This window comes from Branchiostoma lanceolatum, chromosome 9, assembly GCF_035083965.1.
Source record: "Branchiostoma lanceolatum isolate klBraLanc5 chromosome 9, klBraLanc5.hap2, whole genome shotgun sequence".
Classification (NCBI taxonomy): Eukaryota; Metazoa; Chordata; class Leptocardii; order Amphioxiformes; family Branchiostomatidae; genus Branchiostoma; species Branchiostoma lanceolatum.
Window position 1 is genome coordinate 8,933,156 of NC_089730.1, and position 18,245 is coordinate 8,951,400.

The following is an 18,245-nucleotide window of genomic DNA, read 5'->3' on the forward strand; positions in this document are numbered from 1 at the left end:
ATAGATACAGTGAGACCTTGCAGAGATGGGGTGTGGATGGGAGGGGGGGAACAACGACTAGCAACAGTGAGACCTTGCAGAGATGGGGTGTGGATGGGAGGGGGGGAACAACGACTAGCAACAGTGAGACCTTGCAGAGATGGGGTGTGGATGGGAGGGGGGGAACAACGACTAGCAACAGTGAGACCTTGCAGAGATGGGGTGTGGATGGGAGGGGGGGGGAACAACGACTAGCAACAGTGAGACCTTGCAGAGATGGGGTGTGGATGGGGGAACAATGACTAGCAACAGTGAGACCTTGCAGAGATGGGGTGTGGATGGGGGAACAATGACTAGCAACAGTGAGACCTTGCAGAGATGGGGTGTGGATGGGGGAACAATGACTAGCAACAGTGAGACCTTACAGAGATGTTGTGTGGATGGGGGAACAATGACTAGCAACAGTGAGACCTTGCAGAGATGGGGGGTGGATGGGGGAACAATGACTAGCAACAGTGAGACATTGCAGAGATGGGGTGTGGATGGGGGAACAATGACTAGCAACAGTGAGACCTTGCAGAGATGGGGTGTGGATGGGGGAACAATGACTAGCAACAGTGAGACCTTGCAGAGATGGGGTGTGGATGGGGGGGGGGGGGTCCTAGCAACAGACAAGAGACCTGAGATGACCCTGACATGTAGCAATGATGTGGCAATAGTTCGTTTCATCTAGTTTGCTTCGTCTTGTTTAGGATGAGATCTGATGGTTTGATAGCTGAAGTCAGACAGGATCTGCACACACATACATCTTCGGCCATGTAAAGTTGATATGTTGGATAACGACACATTATGTTGTCCTTTTCCACCCAGACAGGAAGAATACTGAATGGGGAGTGAAACAAAACAAAGCTTGCACCTATTAAGAAGTCACCACAAATGGAGAAGTCCCTTGAAGAAACTATCAAGACTACTGTGAAATGCTGTACATTTTGTGATCAGTACAATACTGACAAGAAAATTATTTAAAAGATCCTGTTGCAAAATGATATGATTTATTTCAGGAAGTTTCTTCTCCCCTGACTGTTAATTTTCAAGTCTTTTTTTTAAAAATCTCCTCTTTTGTACCTCCCTACAAGTTTGTGGATGAATATTACAGTCAACAGGACATGCTGTTTGTTGTGAAATCTTTATTGTCCTTGAGCAACTTGAGGCAGCGTAAATAAATGAATAAAAATTAAGCATAGATTCATTCTCACACTCACTCATCCACTTACACTTACTATTTCTTCTTTAGAGAAATGTGGAAAAAAAGAAAAAGTGTCTTATGTCCCTGTACCACTGTTTATCAGTTTACCCTGCTCTCTGATTAATATGGAGGGGAATACTGTTGACATTTGTGTTACCATCTGGAAAACAAAGCACAGTAACTGTTGCCTGTTACCCTCTGTATAACAGACACTAAAAACAGCTCCCTCCTGCCTTTTCAGTGGGGGAAGGAAAACCTGGGGACAAGACATGTCTGATCTGCGGGGACCGCGCCACGGGTCTGCACTACGGCATCGTCTCCTGCGAGGGCTGCAAAGGCTTCTTCAAACGCAGCATCTGCAACAAACGAGTCTACCGCTGCAGTAGGAACAAGAACTGTGTCATGTCGCGCAAGCAGCGCAACCGCTGCCAGTACTGCCGTCTGCTCAAGTGCCTACAGATGGGCATGAACAGAAAAGGTAAGTCGCTTCATCTCCTAAACATTGTGATTAAATGTGTCAAGCTGAAAAAGGTTTGCTTGCTTTTTTTTACATGTCAGACATTAGCGCTCACATTTAGTCACACCAACGTTTTTACACAATTTCCTTAACAGCATGTACCAGAGAGGGATATGATCTGTGAAAGCCTCTAAAGAATCATGTAGGGATTTCAGTTGTGTCAGTACCTTTGAAAAGGGATCAAATGCAAGACCATCAAAATAACACAAAGCCAAACTGCAAGGGTACACCTGCTTTTGAGGTAGAAGGTCTATATAAGGTTACGGCCACCCTGAGTTGAAAAGTAACTGTCGCCTTCAGTTTATTGACAGTTTGTAGTAGTAACATAACAATGACTTTGTCTTGGCTTCCTGCACAAAACCACATAATCCTATTGTTTGAAAAAAGGCCAAAAGAAAACAATAAAGCCAAGTGGAGAGTTACTCTGAAATGCTTGCCTAGGAATTGACAATAAATCATAGGAAACACGTAGGTCTTCAAGACCTACTTCTTTCAAAACAAACATATAAATATAATGGATTATTGAAATTTTTAGAATTTTATCCAACCTTGGGTTTTTCTCTTTTCCAAAACAGTCATTATAGGAAACTGTCTTTTTCAAAGTTCTTTTGGTGTGCCTGGGCTTTCTGCCTGGCTATATAGAACAAAAGACAGAATTGTACAATATGTAACCCAAATGGCTATGCTTTCGCAAAGAATAAGGGCTTGCAGTTGGCAAAAAAGCATACATAATGTGATATAATGTTAATGCACACCGGGTGACTCTACTATACATAGTATATGTACACTAAGTTATGAGCACTGAGTAAATGTTGGAATAAGACCTTCGTGCCATGAACAGAAATTTCCGGGAATAGTGGTGTATGATTTATTCAGGCATTCATTAAAACTGACCAGCTATAATATAACTGTACATACAATATACTCCATACATGGAGTACTAGTATATTGTTTACATTTTCTGCCCTTACAACCAGGTGGTCAGTTTTAATGAATGCATGAATAAAACATCCACCACTATTCCACAGGTGGAAATTTCTCGTCCTTGCACGCAGGTCTCATTCCAGCAGTGGAATGGACACCGCGGAAAATACCTCAACTTGTGGCTCTCCAGATGGTCCAATAGCAGTATGTCTGTGTGTTAGCGTACGCGCACATGTGTGTGTGTGTGTCTCTGTTTACATATATGTCTGTCTGTGTATGCATGTGTCTGTGTGTCTGAGTGTAGCATTGATTACTGTAGCAAAAAAATTATACATGTAAGTATTGTAACCTGGCTTCAAGACATAAATTGATTATTTTTGAAAATGAAAATTTGTAGCTTTTCAGTTTATTCCTTGTCTTTCTAGATAGTGGTACCCTGTATTACCTAGGCCATGTTGATTTGATTTTATGGATGACAACGACTGGGTACCCCAAAACTGATTGAAAAAAAGTTTGGCTAGAAAATTTGCCTTCATTATGAAATCTACCTGGTCGGGAAGTATGAACAAAACACACAGAGTATGGTATACCAAAATATAGATTCTTCATTTTTGTTCTTTCAAAACTTCTTCTTTGAACTGACTTTGGCATTCTACGACGTTATTTTCCGGTTTCTGAAATATTTTTTGCAATTGCAATTTACAGCATGTATTTTATCATTTGCAGCTCCTTTTTACAATTTACAGTATGGCCAAGAATTTTTTTTTTTTTGGAAACGGACGAAAGTTGAAGCTTGCGTGGATGTCATCTTTAATCAACATGGCCTTACAAGCCATCTACAGACTATGAAATTGAAGTGCTGATCTACCATTCCTTCCGACCCTCCACCTGTGCCCCCCTCCCCCCGCACACGTGAACTCCACATTATGTACCAGTTCACTTGCTCAGGTGTAAACAAGACGACCTTGAGAACGTTTCATAAGGTGGTGACCTTTCCCTTGACACCTGCATTGTTTACCATACAAAGCACGATCTTCGCGTTCCTTCATCATCTTTCAAGTCCAAATATAGAACCTACAGGTGTTCTAGAAGCCTCTTTAAGAGACTGAAAAATTCTTACACTTGGTAGAAGGAATTTCTTACTTGAAAGCTACCTTGATGACTTTTGTTGTAGTCATACCCATACGATTTTGTTGCAAAAAATCTACATAAACAAATTTGTTTTAGACTCAAACATGAAAAAACCAGACCAAAGCACAACTCATAAACAACAAAATTCCAGTAGTTCAAACATGCTTAACTGACTTTTGGATGTTGCATGACACTGACTATTCTCACCTCAGCTGACCCCTTAGGACAATAACCTGCAAACCGCCCCCTCTTACCTACTAAATGCCCTGTTCATGGATAGCAAGGGGCACAGACATGAAAACAAGTTCAAAGTGTCAATTCCATTGTCTGGTAGCTAGGCAAGTCAACTGGAGTGCAGTCATGTTGTACTTGTACAAAGTTCTAGAAAGTCATGTTAGGACATGTGGACTTCGCCCTTTGCTTTGGCACATACATGGTTATTCCAGGTTACTTGGGCTTTAAAGTGAAGGTGCCTTAATTTTGTTTTTGAACTTTGCCTTCTCCGTGAGTGGAACCTGATAACGGAGGATTGCAGAACTTCTCTCCTTACACTCAGTTGCCAGGTATATCTGGTAGTGCCAAAGTCATCAAGAATCTCTAAGAAAATTGTTCGGCCTAAGATCATCTTCCTGATAGTGACTGATTCAGAACCCGTTTTGTTGTATTGTTGTTGGCCAATTTAGACATCGGATAATAACAGAAAGAATGGGACCATAATGTAGTTTCACATGGATCTGTACCTTGAGCTAATGACCCTGGCCATTGTCTGTGCATTCCAATGATGAGACTGCTAAATTTGGGAATGAGAGCCTTGAACCAAATAGTTTTGTGACTGACTGAAAATTAAACATTTTAATGTTTCTAGCCTTTCTGTTAAGTGGTGTGGAAGTAGATGTTGTCTACAGCGGTCATTCCCCTAGCCCAGTCATGCCCCAGGAGGAGTGGTTGGGAGTGACCCACTGAGATTGAGACAGGCGTGTAAACGTGCCTGCGAACATGCTTGGGGGGCGAACGTGATGGAGTACGTGACATGCATGTGAACGTGTGTGTGGGGACGTGCGTATGGGTATACGGACATGTGGACTTGCGGGTGAACGTGATAGCGGACGTGACATGCAATGTGAACGTGTGTGGGGACGTGCGTGTGGGTATGCAGACATGCGGACTTGCGTCTCTCTACCCGTAAAGTCAAACACATCACAGTATATCCAGACTAGTGCTCGGTGCAAGGTTCATATTTACATGTACACCATATCTACTCGTGAACGTGACATCTGAAACATGATTTTCATATCATCTCAGGAGTGAGGTAGGACAGTGACACACATGCCGTTGTTGAAATTTGACTAAGGAACATTTCAGCATGTCTCATAATGGAAGCCAAACAACAGAGATTTATTCTTTGTCCGCAGAAAGGGCTTGAATTGTCTCGGATGGGTTTGGTCTAAGCCCTGTCAAGTTGGCCGTCATCCAAGTTACAACATATAAGCCCTGTCTAGACTTGATATGTGCTGTTGAACTTAAACATATATTCCTATAGACAATGCCACCTCTGTGTGTGCCTGAGTTATAATCTTGAGGTCATGCCATGATACTTAGAAGTAGTGTCTAAAGTGAACCTGACAAACCAACGTCTTTTAGGGAGTGAACTGAATCACGTGCAACGTGCGCAGTTCAAATTTCCCGCGGATTGTACCACTGCACCAGGTAAATGCTGGTCCCGAGAAAAAAGTCTATTTCTGTTAAATCATGGCTGAAAAAGAGCTACTTGGTCAACATGTTGTTCGTTAGAATGAATCACTGCAAGTTTATGCACCTTGATAGTGCAGAGGATTCATTTCCCCAAAATGGCTTTGGTATGGCAAAGTGCCAGACAGAACCAACTGCACTAGTGCTCCGCCATTGATGTTTTAGATAGGTGACCTGTAACCTGGCTTGTTGCCCAGTGTGCTGTAGGCTGGTACCCATGGGTGTCACGTTCCACACAAACAAAGTACGGACCAATAAAATACAGGCCCATGGCACAGTCAACTTTGACCCTTTTTTTTTTAAAGACTGTACAGATCGTAAGTTTAGCTGTTACATTAAGAGATTTTGAAGTGAATTGGAATACACAATTTTCCACCCGTATGGCCAGATATAATATGATACAAAGCAACATAAAGACGGCAATGAGTGATCATAAGACAATGAACTTAATGTAAAAAGGCTGTATTTTTTACTATAAACTGAGAGAAACTGGGAACATTGAGATGTCCTCCTGACTGTTAAATAATCTTTATTCATCATTCAAAAACAACCAAAAATTGTCTGCGACCTTCGCAGTTGCCATTAAAATGATTGGTTACACAGCTATGAATAGATTCATTCGCCCATTCCTATGCATCATTTGGAGGTCAACGGACTCATTTTCATCAAAATCATTTGCATAGCAGAATTGATAATGAGTTTTGTAAATGCTCAAATAGTAAATGATTTCACTACAGAATGTAGGAAAATACACATATATGGGTCAATTCTCCTTTTTGCCAATTTTCAACATACATATTTACTATATATGCTATGTAATGAGAATGTTTTATGTGTTGATGTACGATGCAGTCAATAGAACATATCATGTGCTCCTGCTCAATAAATAACTGTTTATGACTTCATGGTTATTAATGGCCATGGCACTGTTCACTGTGACTTGGCAATTCTGGCACACAATCAAAATGCCAAGGTCTATGCTGGTCACTAGCCTTCTGACTGAGTGTGACATGAGTCATGAGTTAAATTTTGCTGTACAGTATTTGTTTCGTACCCTTTTTACTGCAAACCTGCTATTCTGGACATGTACCCGAACGTAGACTGTAATCCCACGATCCCACTGGCATAAAAATGTGTAAAAGGGAAAAAGCAGACTCCGTTGGGCGTGTGTTTACCTGCCCTGATCTACATTTACTGTACCGGTCGCCAGGGGTCATTGACCCTTCACAAACAAACATGAACTAAACTTGATAGAAAATAACCCACTCTTACAAGTCGGTGCGGCCAGCTATTCTCGTCCAAGTTTCAAAGCATCAGGACACTTATGATATCCATGGGGATAAGGAAAAAGGCAAGGAATGTAAATGATGCGTGTCGCTTAGTAATTAAATGGCAACCTTGACAGTTAGGCTTTCCGAGAAGAGAACTCCACTGGGACATTTTGTGCCCTGCTGTGTATCCTAACGTTTCACTGGTTGTAACATTATCTTCTCCAAATATTAAACCACTTGTGGGATTCGAGGAGTAAAGTTATCAATGTCACCTTTATCTATCACCTTCACCTTCCATTTTGCTGGTAAAGAGTTACTAAAAGTCATGTGCTTCTAACACGCCCATTTTACCAGTAACTTAACAATGGAGTCATGCACAGGTGAACACAGTTTGGCCTTAATTGCAAGTAGAAGGTCATGCCTAGCAGCCATCACCTGATGCGTCAGGCCGTACAATTCACATTCGGGATCAATGGTCCTTTTCATCCAAAAGATGATTAGTCACGCAGTTATGCTGTGCATGCATGCACATGTGATGGCCTGCAGTTGCCATACCACTTCCACTTCAGAGAACGCACATTTTTCTCAAGTTTCATTCATCAATTAACAGTGGTGATTATGAAAAATATTTGCATCATTTATCTCTAAGTCATGGTTTAAAAGTTATTTATTGTAAGCTAGCTTAGTACCTACTGATGAAGAGATAGGCAGACAACAACCAAAGCATGTAGCCTACAGCATGTAGGCACACCCAGATAAATACCTGCTTGAGCAAGACCTTGACTGAACCCTGTATGGTGAGGGCATTGATCCACAAAGCCTGCAGTTCCCTGTCCAAACAGATAGGTGGAAGAAGGCAAGCTTCTGCAGTTCCATTTTCAGCTGTTTGAAGGAGCTGGTGCACTGTACATTGATGCAACAGAGTTTGAATTGTATGTTGTTGCTAATGATATCTTCACACTGTCTCTGATCTTACGACTCTTCTTCTGTTCTTCCAGCCATCAGGGAAGATGGGATGCCTGGAGGAAGGAACAAAAGTATCGGGCCTGTGGAGGTATGGAACATGAACAAATTTGTCTCCTACTAAACAATGTAACAGAAGTCCAGTCCAGAGCATATCTCATCATTGCTAATACTAAAAAAAAAATACTAATCTAGAAATAGTATAACATGCTTTCCCAGAAATCGCTGTGTCTATTACTGTCCATTTATACATGTAGAGAGACAATGGTCAAGTAGCATACAACGTTATTTTGTACTTGGTACCTATGCATGTACGTGCAATATGTTGTAATAAAGTTCCTTGGTTTGAGAAGTGTATTTAAGACATTGTTGCCTTTTGTGTGTTCTCAGATATCAGAGGAAGAGATAGAAAGGATCATGTCGGGCAAGGAGTTTGAGGAGGAGGAGCAACAGGAAGCAAGCTCGACGACAAACGCAGACGGCTCGCTATCGTTCTCCGCCCAGGCAAACGGCATGGGGGGCATACAAGGTCTAAACGGGGTGGGGGGGCTGGACCTCTCCTCCCTCAACTACGGTTCCCTCAGCCAGGGAGTTTTGGCAGACAAATCTCAGGGCAGTAATACATATATGCCAGGACTCCCTAGCTACGGGAACGCGCACAGCATGGCCATCCCCACCAGCATGGGCCACTTGGACCCGCAGTCGGCCACGCTACTGGACCAACTCCTCCGCGCGGAGGACTTTGACCCGCTGCACACCTCCATCATGGTGGAGGACGATTACGAGGTCTCCAAGCACGAGCTGTTCTGCCTGCTGTGCAAGATTGCCGATGAGATGCTGTTCAGGCAGATCACCTGGATCAAAAAGCTGCCATTCCTGTCCGAGATCTCCATATCCGACCTGTCCACACTCCTGACCAACACATGGCATGAGGTGGGTAGAGTCATGTTAACTGTCTAAATCACTTCACATTCAATGATACATGGTATTGCCTACAAGAGGCAAAACTATAGATGGATCGCACAGCCCCACCCACCTTGCTAACAATGCCGAAATACAACATAAAAGTGCAACTATTTGACGGACATGCAGTCTCATTGTTCAAACCACTAACTGCCATGCGATAATTGGTTGAACTGCTAATAATAGTAATAGTTATAGACAGTTAGGATCAGTCTATTGATGTATATCCTGTTAATTCAGCAGTTTTTTTTATTTTGAAAACAATATCCAGCTCTAAATTGTACTTCAAGGATATGGAACACTATTTGTTTTTCCAGTTTTCACAGGAAGATTTTTCGTAGTTTATGTGACCTTTAGCCTAAGTGTATAAGTGGGGAGCTAGGTAACATTTTTGAAGAAAAGAAAGAGTTTGTGCTAATGCTAACTTCTTCATCTTCTCAGCTCTTCTTCCATACAATGTCTAATATCCAGATTGTCTCCCCCATGTCCAGATTTCTTTCCTGTCAGCCCTGTGTGTTCACAAGCCCCAGCTGTTCGGGGAGTTCGGCAGTATCATCCTCAAGTACCAGCCGACCAATGAGGAGCTGGAACAGTTTTCGGACGACGGGATGGAAATCGTGGAGCGGACCATGTACCTCTCAGGGAAACTTCACCAGATGAAAATCACCAAAGAAGAGTTTGTCTGCATGAAGGTCATCAACTTTTTGAACCAAGGTAAAGATGCGATGTTGACGTTGCACATGAGGGTTATACATGTACTGAAAATGTACAATGGTGAAGTTGTTTTCTAGCTGTGCTAGAGTAGAGATATTATTTGGAAGATTGTGTAATGGTTGGAACTCAACTGTCCAAATTTGCCTGCCAAAAATGTCATTTTCTACTTAGGGTAAAGGAGACAGAATTATATTCCTCCAGATTCACAGTTCAATCAATCATTCGCAGGCATTCACAGTTGGTCTTTGAAAAAGCTTGAGAGACAGTAAAAAATTTATTTTCTGTGTATCTGTATTATATATAGTTAACTTCCCATTTTGCCTCTTCAACCTTTTCCCTTCTGCTCACTGACCCCATAACCAATGCTACAAAATTTGGTGCCAAATGGGTACTTTAATAGGCTGAAGCTTAATGAATATTGTTTTCTCCCCGTTCTAGATGTGAAGAACCTCAGAAATGGTTACATTAGTTGATGAAAACTGTTTTCTCTCCGTTCTAGATGTGGATAAACATCAGTGATGGTTTCATCAATTGATGAAAACTGTTTTCTTTCTGTTCTAGATGTGAAGAACCTCAGAGATGCTGAGTTGATAGAGAGCGTGAACAAGCGTTTCTGGTACGCCTGCCAGGACTACATCGAGGCGCAGTACCCGCACCAGCCCACCCGCTTCCGCGAGCTGATGATGTGCCTGCCCGAGATACGCTACGTCACCAGCAAGATCCTGGACATCCCCATTGAGCACCTCCCCCTCCTCTTCAAGGCAATCATGCACAGCTGCAAAGTCAACACCGGACACCCGCCCATACATGTGTCCGCATGACAGGGCCGCTCCACACCAGCCTAGTGCTTTGTGAAAACACGCCCACGATCTTCACCACTTTCCTAACCACGTGGCCGAGTTCTCCTGTTGTACCAGAATGCAGAGAGAACTCGGTCATCGGCCTGTTTGAAAAGTTTTGAAGTCTGGGCAGTTGGCAGGAAATGACATAATAATTTAGAAATCACCACTGTGACAGCACTGGTCGTTGACGACGACTGGACAGTTGCCATGACATTTAGAAGTTGCCATGACTGCTGCTTGTGCTTCTGGCAGTTGCTAAGGTGGGGCCAATTTGGGGGTGTTGCCATAGTGACGGTAGTAATTTATTATGCCAGGAAGCGAAATCTGTAGTCTCATGAGTGCCAGGATAAGATGGTTGTTTGTGTGCCCACCAGTGCTGTCACAGTCTAGTTGACTTGTTTATTGCCATGGCATCACTGCTGCTGACTGGCGGGATGGGGCCAATCAGGGTGCTCTGCACTCGTTCCTGTGGCAGTGTTGGGGGGATTTCTATTGTGGCATATAGAGGGTGAGAAAATCGCTGGGACTCGCCTTGCCATGCTCTTTTTCACACTATTTTTATAGCGGGTGTAATGTATTTTTCTGAGGCTGCTATGGAAGTCAGAAGAAAAGTCGTGGCCAGGCGAGCTCCGGTTGTTCTTTACTTTACAATCATGTAACCAGGGAGATATTATCAGCCAGGTTAAGTTGCTTGTACCAAAAATGAACTCGAAGTGTGGCTGAGCGGTCTGTTAAGCAGAGACCAGCGGTGTAGAGACCCTGCCAAGATTTTGTTCAAGACCTGTTCATCTAGAATCAATGAGAAAATAAGCAGGACCTGTTGTGTAGAGCAGTCCCAATTGTTTTGCCTCTGGTTAAAGAATGACAGCATTGTTCGCTTGGCATTTGAAGGAGAGAAAATCTAGTTTGATCGATGCCTTTACTATGGACGGCCCTGAGTTATTGCCAGTACTGAAGAGAGAATTGTATGGGCCAGTGTCGGGCAGGCATTGTGAATATGTATTGTACCAAAGTCCCTACCCAGCACTGGTCTATACTCTGTGTCTCGAGCTTTATGGAGAGTAGAAGACCTGTGTTAAGTTCATCTTATCCACTTTGCCAGTGGTGTAAGAGTGTAATCATCATTGATAAGAGATTTGATCATGAAGATATATTCAGAGAATTTACTATGGGTGATACTGTGTTATAAAAAAAGAAGTGAAAATGTTTCTCAGGTAAAATTGCAAGTGCTGGAAATACATTGTAAATAGTGAGTCTATTCTATAGCACTTTGGAACTATGTACTGTATGATACCAGAGGCATTATTAGTCAGAATTTTTGCGTTATTGGCACCATAACAGCTTTGTCATTTCTAACGATCTCGGTAATCAGGGTTTAGGACCAGTGGTTAGGCCCACGATGATCCACTGAACTTTCAGGGTTTCAGGTGTTTCATTTTCTCCTCAGGTTTCTTTAATTTGTAGTGGAATCTTTGTCGTAATGAAGGTCGGTTTGTGTAATAACCTGTAGAGCTCATGGTGATATAGCTTGTGTTTGATTCATTTCATAATTCTCAGGAAAACTCATGTTTCGAAGCTAGTCTTTAGTAGAAGTGTTTTTTTCCTGTACTTATTCCTAGCGCTGATTTTTTTCTTCTTCGATTGTTTTTGGAGGTAGAATTGTGGGTGATATCTGATAAGAAGGTTAGTTGGTTGGGTTAAGTCACTGCAGGTGCCGCTGTTGTAATATTTGTGCTGCTGTTTATACCAAAGCTTAAGTAAGGTTTCTTCTCAACGGCAAAAGCAGAGACGTTTCATGCCAGGGACAAAAGGGGCAAGCCCTCATGGTTTTAGCTTGTATGCTTTTGTGAAATTTGATGGAAAAATGAAGTCTGTTTCTGGAAAGGCTCAAATTGCTGATGGCAGTAGTCAGTGGTGAATAGCGATGTGGTACAAATGTGAAACAAGTAAAGAGGGGCCTGTCCTTCAATCAAGTGTCTCTGGCCCCCAGGGGTCAAACTGTCGTAACGACCAGTGATGATTCGTGTAGGGAAGATGGAAGTGGAGTGATTGTTAGAAGCTTTCTGTGAAAACCAAAGTCTTGCTAAGTTGCAGTGGTCGGCACCTGGGTGTCTTCCCTATGCAGTGGCTATGTGAAGTCGAACTATTGTACCCAGGCATTCGGACCTCATGATTGTGCTTACGAAGTGAAGGAGCCTTTATTGAAACATTTTATGTGGTAGAAAATTGTATCAGTCAGCAATTTGGGCTCACATCTAAGCACAATCACGAGGTTCAAGTGTCTGTTTATGGTGTTAAGGTGTTAAGAATTGAATGTTGACAGATGGCATGTAGTGGGTGGCAAGTAAGGTACAAAACATGAACAACGAGATGTTATATCAGACCATCACCTCACTGTATCTCGCAGATGGAAAACTTTGTATGCAAATGTTATGGTGTGGCACAAAGTCTTTATCTTTGCAAAGGTGTGCAATTTACTCAGCCTGAGTTGTGAGCTCAATCTTCAGGGACAACAAACTGGGGAAAAAAAGAAAAGAACTTTGAAGCACTGTCTATCACGCAGTGACTGAATTCATTGTTTGTGGATAGATACTTAAAATGTCATTGGCAACATGGTTACTGCTGTTCAGCACCCAACTGTGAACACTATCTACGGTTCAGTAGTCATTGTGAACACTATCTGCTGTTCAGTAGCCATTGTGAACACTATCTGCTGTTCAGTGCCCATTATAAGCACAGATATAGTTGTTGAATTGTTGTGAACACAACTCGGGTTGATACTAAGGTCTAACCAACAGCACTAGATGCCACTCTATGCAGCTGGGGTGAAATATATAGCTCTACATGCCTCTGATCTAAACAAAAAACTCAGGGACTTGGAAAAACTCTACTTATGATATGTGTAGTTCACAGGGGTCTTCCCAGAGAGATATCATTAATTATTGATCAAATTGATTGGATGTATAATTAATGCTTCCTCTCAGTGATACATTCCTATAGTTGGGAAGGCACACCAATATCTGGTGGTGTACTTTTCTTACACCCTGTGACTGCAAAATTTTTTCTCTGCTCCCTTTGAACATTGCAATTGGCCCTGAACACCCCATTGCAAAATGTTATGAATCAACTTATTTTCTGGTTTTACAGAATGTGTGGCTATTAAATGTAAAGAGGGGATCAGATAAGATTGCAGTGTATAAAGGAAACATTGATGTTTGTAGGAACAGCTTTTGTTGTAGTAGACTTTCCCTCCTGTACTTGTCTTGTGGTACAGTCCTTAGTAGGTATTGTATCAGTTATCAGAATTGGGGTGTACCACGTGACAAAGGGAGGTAGGTTGGAGTTGAGGGAACTCTGTGATGGGGACTTGGTTTCAGGTACTTATTCCACATCTTAAACTAAAGATGAAAAATACAGCACAAACTGTTAATTCCTTCAGAGATGCCACATATTTTCTCAAGAGTATGGTATTTTTGTCGCCTGGAATGACATCCACCCACCACCCTCTTCCCAGTTTCTGTTGGTAATGGTTAGTGTTGCCTGTGGTACTCCTGACGTGCCTGTGTGGCAGTATGAAGCCTGCCTGTGCCTTGGAGAGGACCTATTGTGTAATATATCCCATGGCTTCGTGCTGCCAAACAGACATGACATCAGGGTACACAGCCATGAATCGTTCTTCGATAGGGTTCCTGCCAGGTGTTGTACAAGACGTCTGTAGGAAAGGTGGGGACATGCCCCTGAAGAAACACGTAAGACTACAACAGTAAGTGCCTGGCAAGTCTGCTGCTGGTGTTGTCCACTAAAACAGAGTAACTACACATTGGTGACGCCAGTTTAGCTGCTGTAACGTAAACCATTCGGTCTCCTATATTGCCTAAAAAAACTTCATCTGTTGTGGAATAAGTTCCGTGGAATCTTTGGCCCAGCAGAAATAAGTCGGCACTTGGCTTTCCTACAGGCAGAAACTCAGGAATCGTAACTACCTCACGTGATCCTCTTGTACTGTAAACTATTTATTTCCCCTCATGTAGAACCCTATACTCTCAAGCCTTGTCCAATGAAAACCAGACCTCTGCTCAAAGAAAAAAAGTCACATTTTTAAAAGTGTATTTGTACCATGTAACCAAAAGTACATGATTGAAATTCGAAGTCTTTCATGTAATATTGAAAGGTTGAAAATAGATGGGGACATTTTCAAAACCCCATACCAGCTGGTTTTCATAAACAGGACGTTGAAAGTACGATGTAGTAGTAACTTTACCATTGGTTTCCCCATCAGATGTATTATTATATATCCTAAGATTTCCAACATTGATATAAATGGTGTATGACATATTTGTACTAATTGAATCCACATCAAATATATCTATATGTAATATGTACCTTTAGGGTCTGTAGGTTGTTTCGGGGTAGTTTTTGACTTGGAAGCGTAGTAAATTATTGTGCAGTGCATGAGACGTATGGTCATTGTGTACATATTTCAGTATATTTATTCTATGGTGTGGAGGTCTAAAGTCACAACCAAACTTTGGGATCACAGTATTTACTTGCAGCAAACATGTCATAATGGCTGTACATTTTCTGTGTATTGCTAGGGGGAGTTTCTGCACACACGCAATGTTGCCATATCATTTTAAGGTCATGTACCTGGACCAAAGCAGCCAAGACATTTGTACCATAGGCAGTAACTGGTATAACTATTTTTCTTGTACCAAGATCAGTTAAGAGTCAATCATACTCTGTCATGTGTTGGATGGAGGTCCAAAAGTGTGCCAAGACCTCACTAGTAATACACAGAAGGCAATCAGATTCATGTTTCTTCCACAACAATGTAAGTCACTTGATGTTCAATACCAAATACTACATAGGTCAATGATTATACTCAGGTATTGTCAAATAACAATATCTTTTTTACCAGTAGGGAGGTAGCAGCTTTCTCCCAACACTTGAATGATCGACTTTTTTGCCAGATAAAAAAAGCACTCTTTACAGAAAGTGCGAAGACATTTCCTAAGTCCTTTATATATGAAAATTATGGAGTTTTTGCACAGGCTCTGTAAAAACTCAGCCCTTTTTTAATCTATGAAAAACTGATCCAACCTTGGCTGTACCGTGTTGGGAAAAGCTTGCACCGTCCCTCAGTTACAAGTGCGACTCTCCACACTCCCACATTTATATATCAGATGTCTTGACCGATGAATAGAAGGGACTGCAAATATATCCACAGCAGAGCTAAGGGGACCAGAACTATTGTGATACTCAGGTTATTTCTCTGGATGTGGCTATTTGTCGGGGGGTTGTACTCTACATGCTGCAGCACCATGTAAGGATTTACATACTCGACATGAATACACCTGTACAACCTATTACCTCTATTTCCAAAGTTTGAGGCATGTTTATAATGTTGATCCACAGTTTCTCCTCGCTTCAATTGGAATGGAACTGTAGAGTAGACAAGCCAAGGGGACCTCAGCCTGGGAGAGGGATATCAATTCTGTGGTGATTAATTTCATTGGTTGGAATAAAAGTTGAAACCAACAGCTGTGAATTTGTCACTTTTGTTTCCTTTTGTAGTGTGATGATATATAGTAGAAATATCACATGTAAACTTTTACCATGTGAGGAAGCTGATGCGGACAGCTTGTTAGATTTTGGGGCCTTATTCTTAAATCTTAGAAAAAAGGAAAGGAAAGTGATTTCGAACCAGTTTAGCTTAAATGAACTCATTGAACAGATGAGCTAATCTTCCACTGGTTGTGACAGAGAAGACAGAAATTCCCCTAGCTCTTGTCGACAAGCACAATGAACAGTGGACCACGGCTTAACATCCCGTCCTAAGGACTGCGAACCTTTCTGGAAGTGTGCATGTCGGGTGAGCAACACAACCGGGATCGAACCCAGGGCTTCTAGTTCCAGAGGCAAGATCGCTATCCACTGGACTATGCACGCCAGGACAGATTGGGTATTCCACATGTAATCTTTCAGATACTCATCCAGTACTATTTCATAAAAAGGATATTTTGCACTGGTATTTCACAGAAATATCAGAGGCTGAAGCCATAAAAGAAGACAGTACTATTTCAGGAAACGTATTCTGAAATGCATGTAAACCTCCCCATAGAAATGGATTGAGCATTTCATTCAACAGTACCGAAATTGATCTTTACATCATACAGTTTGGGGGTTGAAGCACAAGTGTATCTTTCCTTTGAATCTTTAGAACCCTTCCCCTAAAGGTGGTTTGGAATCCCATTGTCTTCATTCTTAGGCTTGAAGACAGAACATTAAAAAGCATTTTAACTGCAAGATGCAGCTTACCGTAGAGAGTTTATCTTCAATCTAGCGACTTTACAAAAACGCCGCTCTGCGGGACAAAGTAGAACTGCAACTTGAAAAACTTTCTGAATTGACGTTAGATTCTGATTGGTCAATATTGAAATGAATGAACCAATCGGTGAAGGCCAGTATTCAATCTGTGAGAATACAGCAGTTTGTAATCTATAAGTGCTCCTTCAGATAAATATTGATTGGCTGCCATTGTCTAATAAGAAAGTTCAAATTTTTTTTGTTTGCAACATTGATTGGCTACCATCAGTGAAAGTATTAGCCAATTACGGGTAAACTTGAATCGTACATACGGATAAGCTTATCTATATTCCAGAATAACAAAGATTGGTAAATGCTGATTGGTTAATTATTTCTTACCGACCAATTAGATTGCAACAAGCATATACATGTACCTGCCACTACGTAAGATGCAGTTCTTTTGTATGCCGCTAAGCGTCGCCCTTGACACGTGGGGTATGAAGTCCGATTGGCGTCCATTGAGTTGCTCTCCTTCGTAAGGCTCAAGAAACAGGAAACCGCAATATAAAGCGTGCAGCCTTCCTAAATTTCCAATATAGTATTGCTTAATCTTAAGTATATGCTAAAACTGTCTCAACTTCCCTGTAAGCCGTTAACGAATTATTGAATGATTCAAGGCCATACAGTCAAACCTACCCAGGCGACAACCTCGTCAACCTGGCCCTGGCGACCGCTTTTTCTCGGTCCCGAAAACATAAAGTGTTTAAGTAAAATGCATATACTGTACACATTGTAAATAAAAACAAAGACCAAAATACTTATCGATGTTGTTGAGCTAAAACCTCCTTGGTTGAGCACGACAGAAAGAATAGCATGCCCAAAGGTTCGACTTACTCTGTGTGTATTCTGTGCGGCTGCCCGAAACCATAACCGGGTTTGAAAACTTGTGTCCGTGACACCAGTGTTTATTCTCACCGGTCGCCATTGTTTTCTACACAATGGTTCGTAGCAGTCTTGTCTCTGTCATACATGTCCGCAGGCTAGCGATGTGAAAGGTCGAACAATTACCGATACTAGTAGTTTTTCCTGACATTTAACGTAGTAAACCTCTAAAATGGCCTTGGATCGACAACCTGGCCTGTGGCCATAGAAAGTTTCGTAGTTTTCCCACGTACTTCTGAAGTAATAAGCGCTGTGTTCAGATAGTTCATAGTTCACAACTCTTTCCGCAAAAAAAAACGTCACAAGGTTATATAAATCGCAGATTGACCCAGTCAAACCCAACCCTGTCAATTTTCCTGATGAGTGATTTCCTGACGTCAAATGACACATTTAAAGGCCAGAGTAAATTTTATTCTGGTTGAGGTCAATAGAAAAGATTGCTGTTATACATAGGCATTTATATATATCCTACTGGACCCCCCCCCCCCCTTGCACCTTCATTGCAGTCCAAAACACTCAACATTATGTACCACCAAGTCAATTGTTCTGTCGGGCTATATTGGCATTCTCCCCCAAGCCTTGCACATTTCAACGATCCTGAACTGACCTGCAACCCACAAAAAAGTTATATTCAATTAATATTCCTATTGCTTGTATTTTCTTATGCATGCCTTCGATCGCATCCAGTAAGACACCAA

The 18,245-nt window shown here is 41.8% G+C and overlaps 1 protein-coding gene across 7 annotated transcripts in view; it reads left to right on the forward strand.

Moving 5' to 3' along the window:
• LOC136441853 (nuclear receptor subfamily 6 group A member 1-like) overlaps positions 1 to 15,839 on the forward strand; it is a 106,459-nt gene extending 90,620 nt beyond the window's left edge. For all 7 annotated transcript variants that reach the window (XM_066438382.1, XM_066438383.1, XM_066438384.1 and 4 more), the window contains 5 exons: positions 1,467 to 1,703; positions 7,816 to 7,871; positions 8,171 to 8,713; positions 9,235 to 9,457; positions 10,019 to 15,839. In XM_066438382.1, coding sequence (XP_066294479.1) covers positions 1,467 to 1,703; positions 7,816 to 7,871; positions 8,171 to 8,713; positions 9,235 to 9,457; positions 10,019 to 10,278 — 1,319 coding nt within the window. In that variant the 3' untranslated portion in view covers positions 10,279 to 15,839. The remainder of the gene's footprint in view (positions 1 to 1,466; positions 1,704 to 7,815; positions 7,872 to 8,170; positions 8,714 to 9,234; positions 9,458 to 10,018) is intronic.
• The last annotated feature ends 2,406 nt before the right edge of the window (positions 15,840 to 18,245 follow it).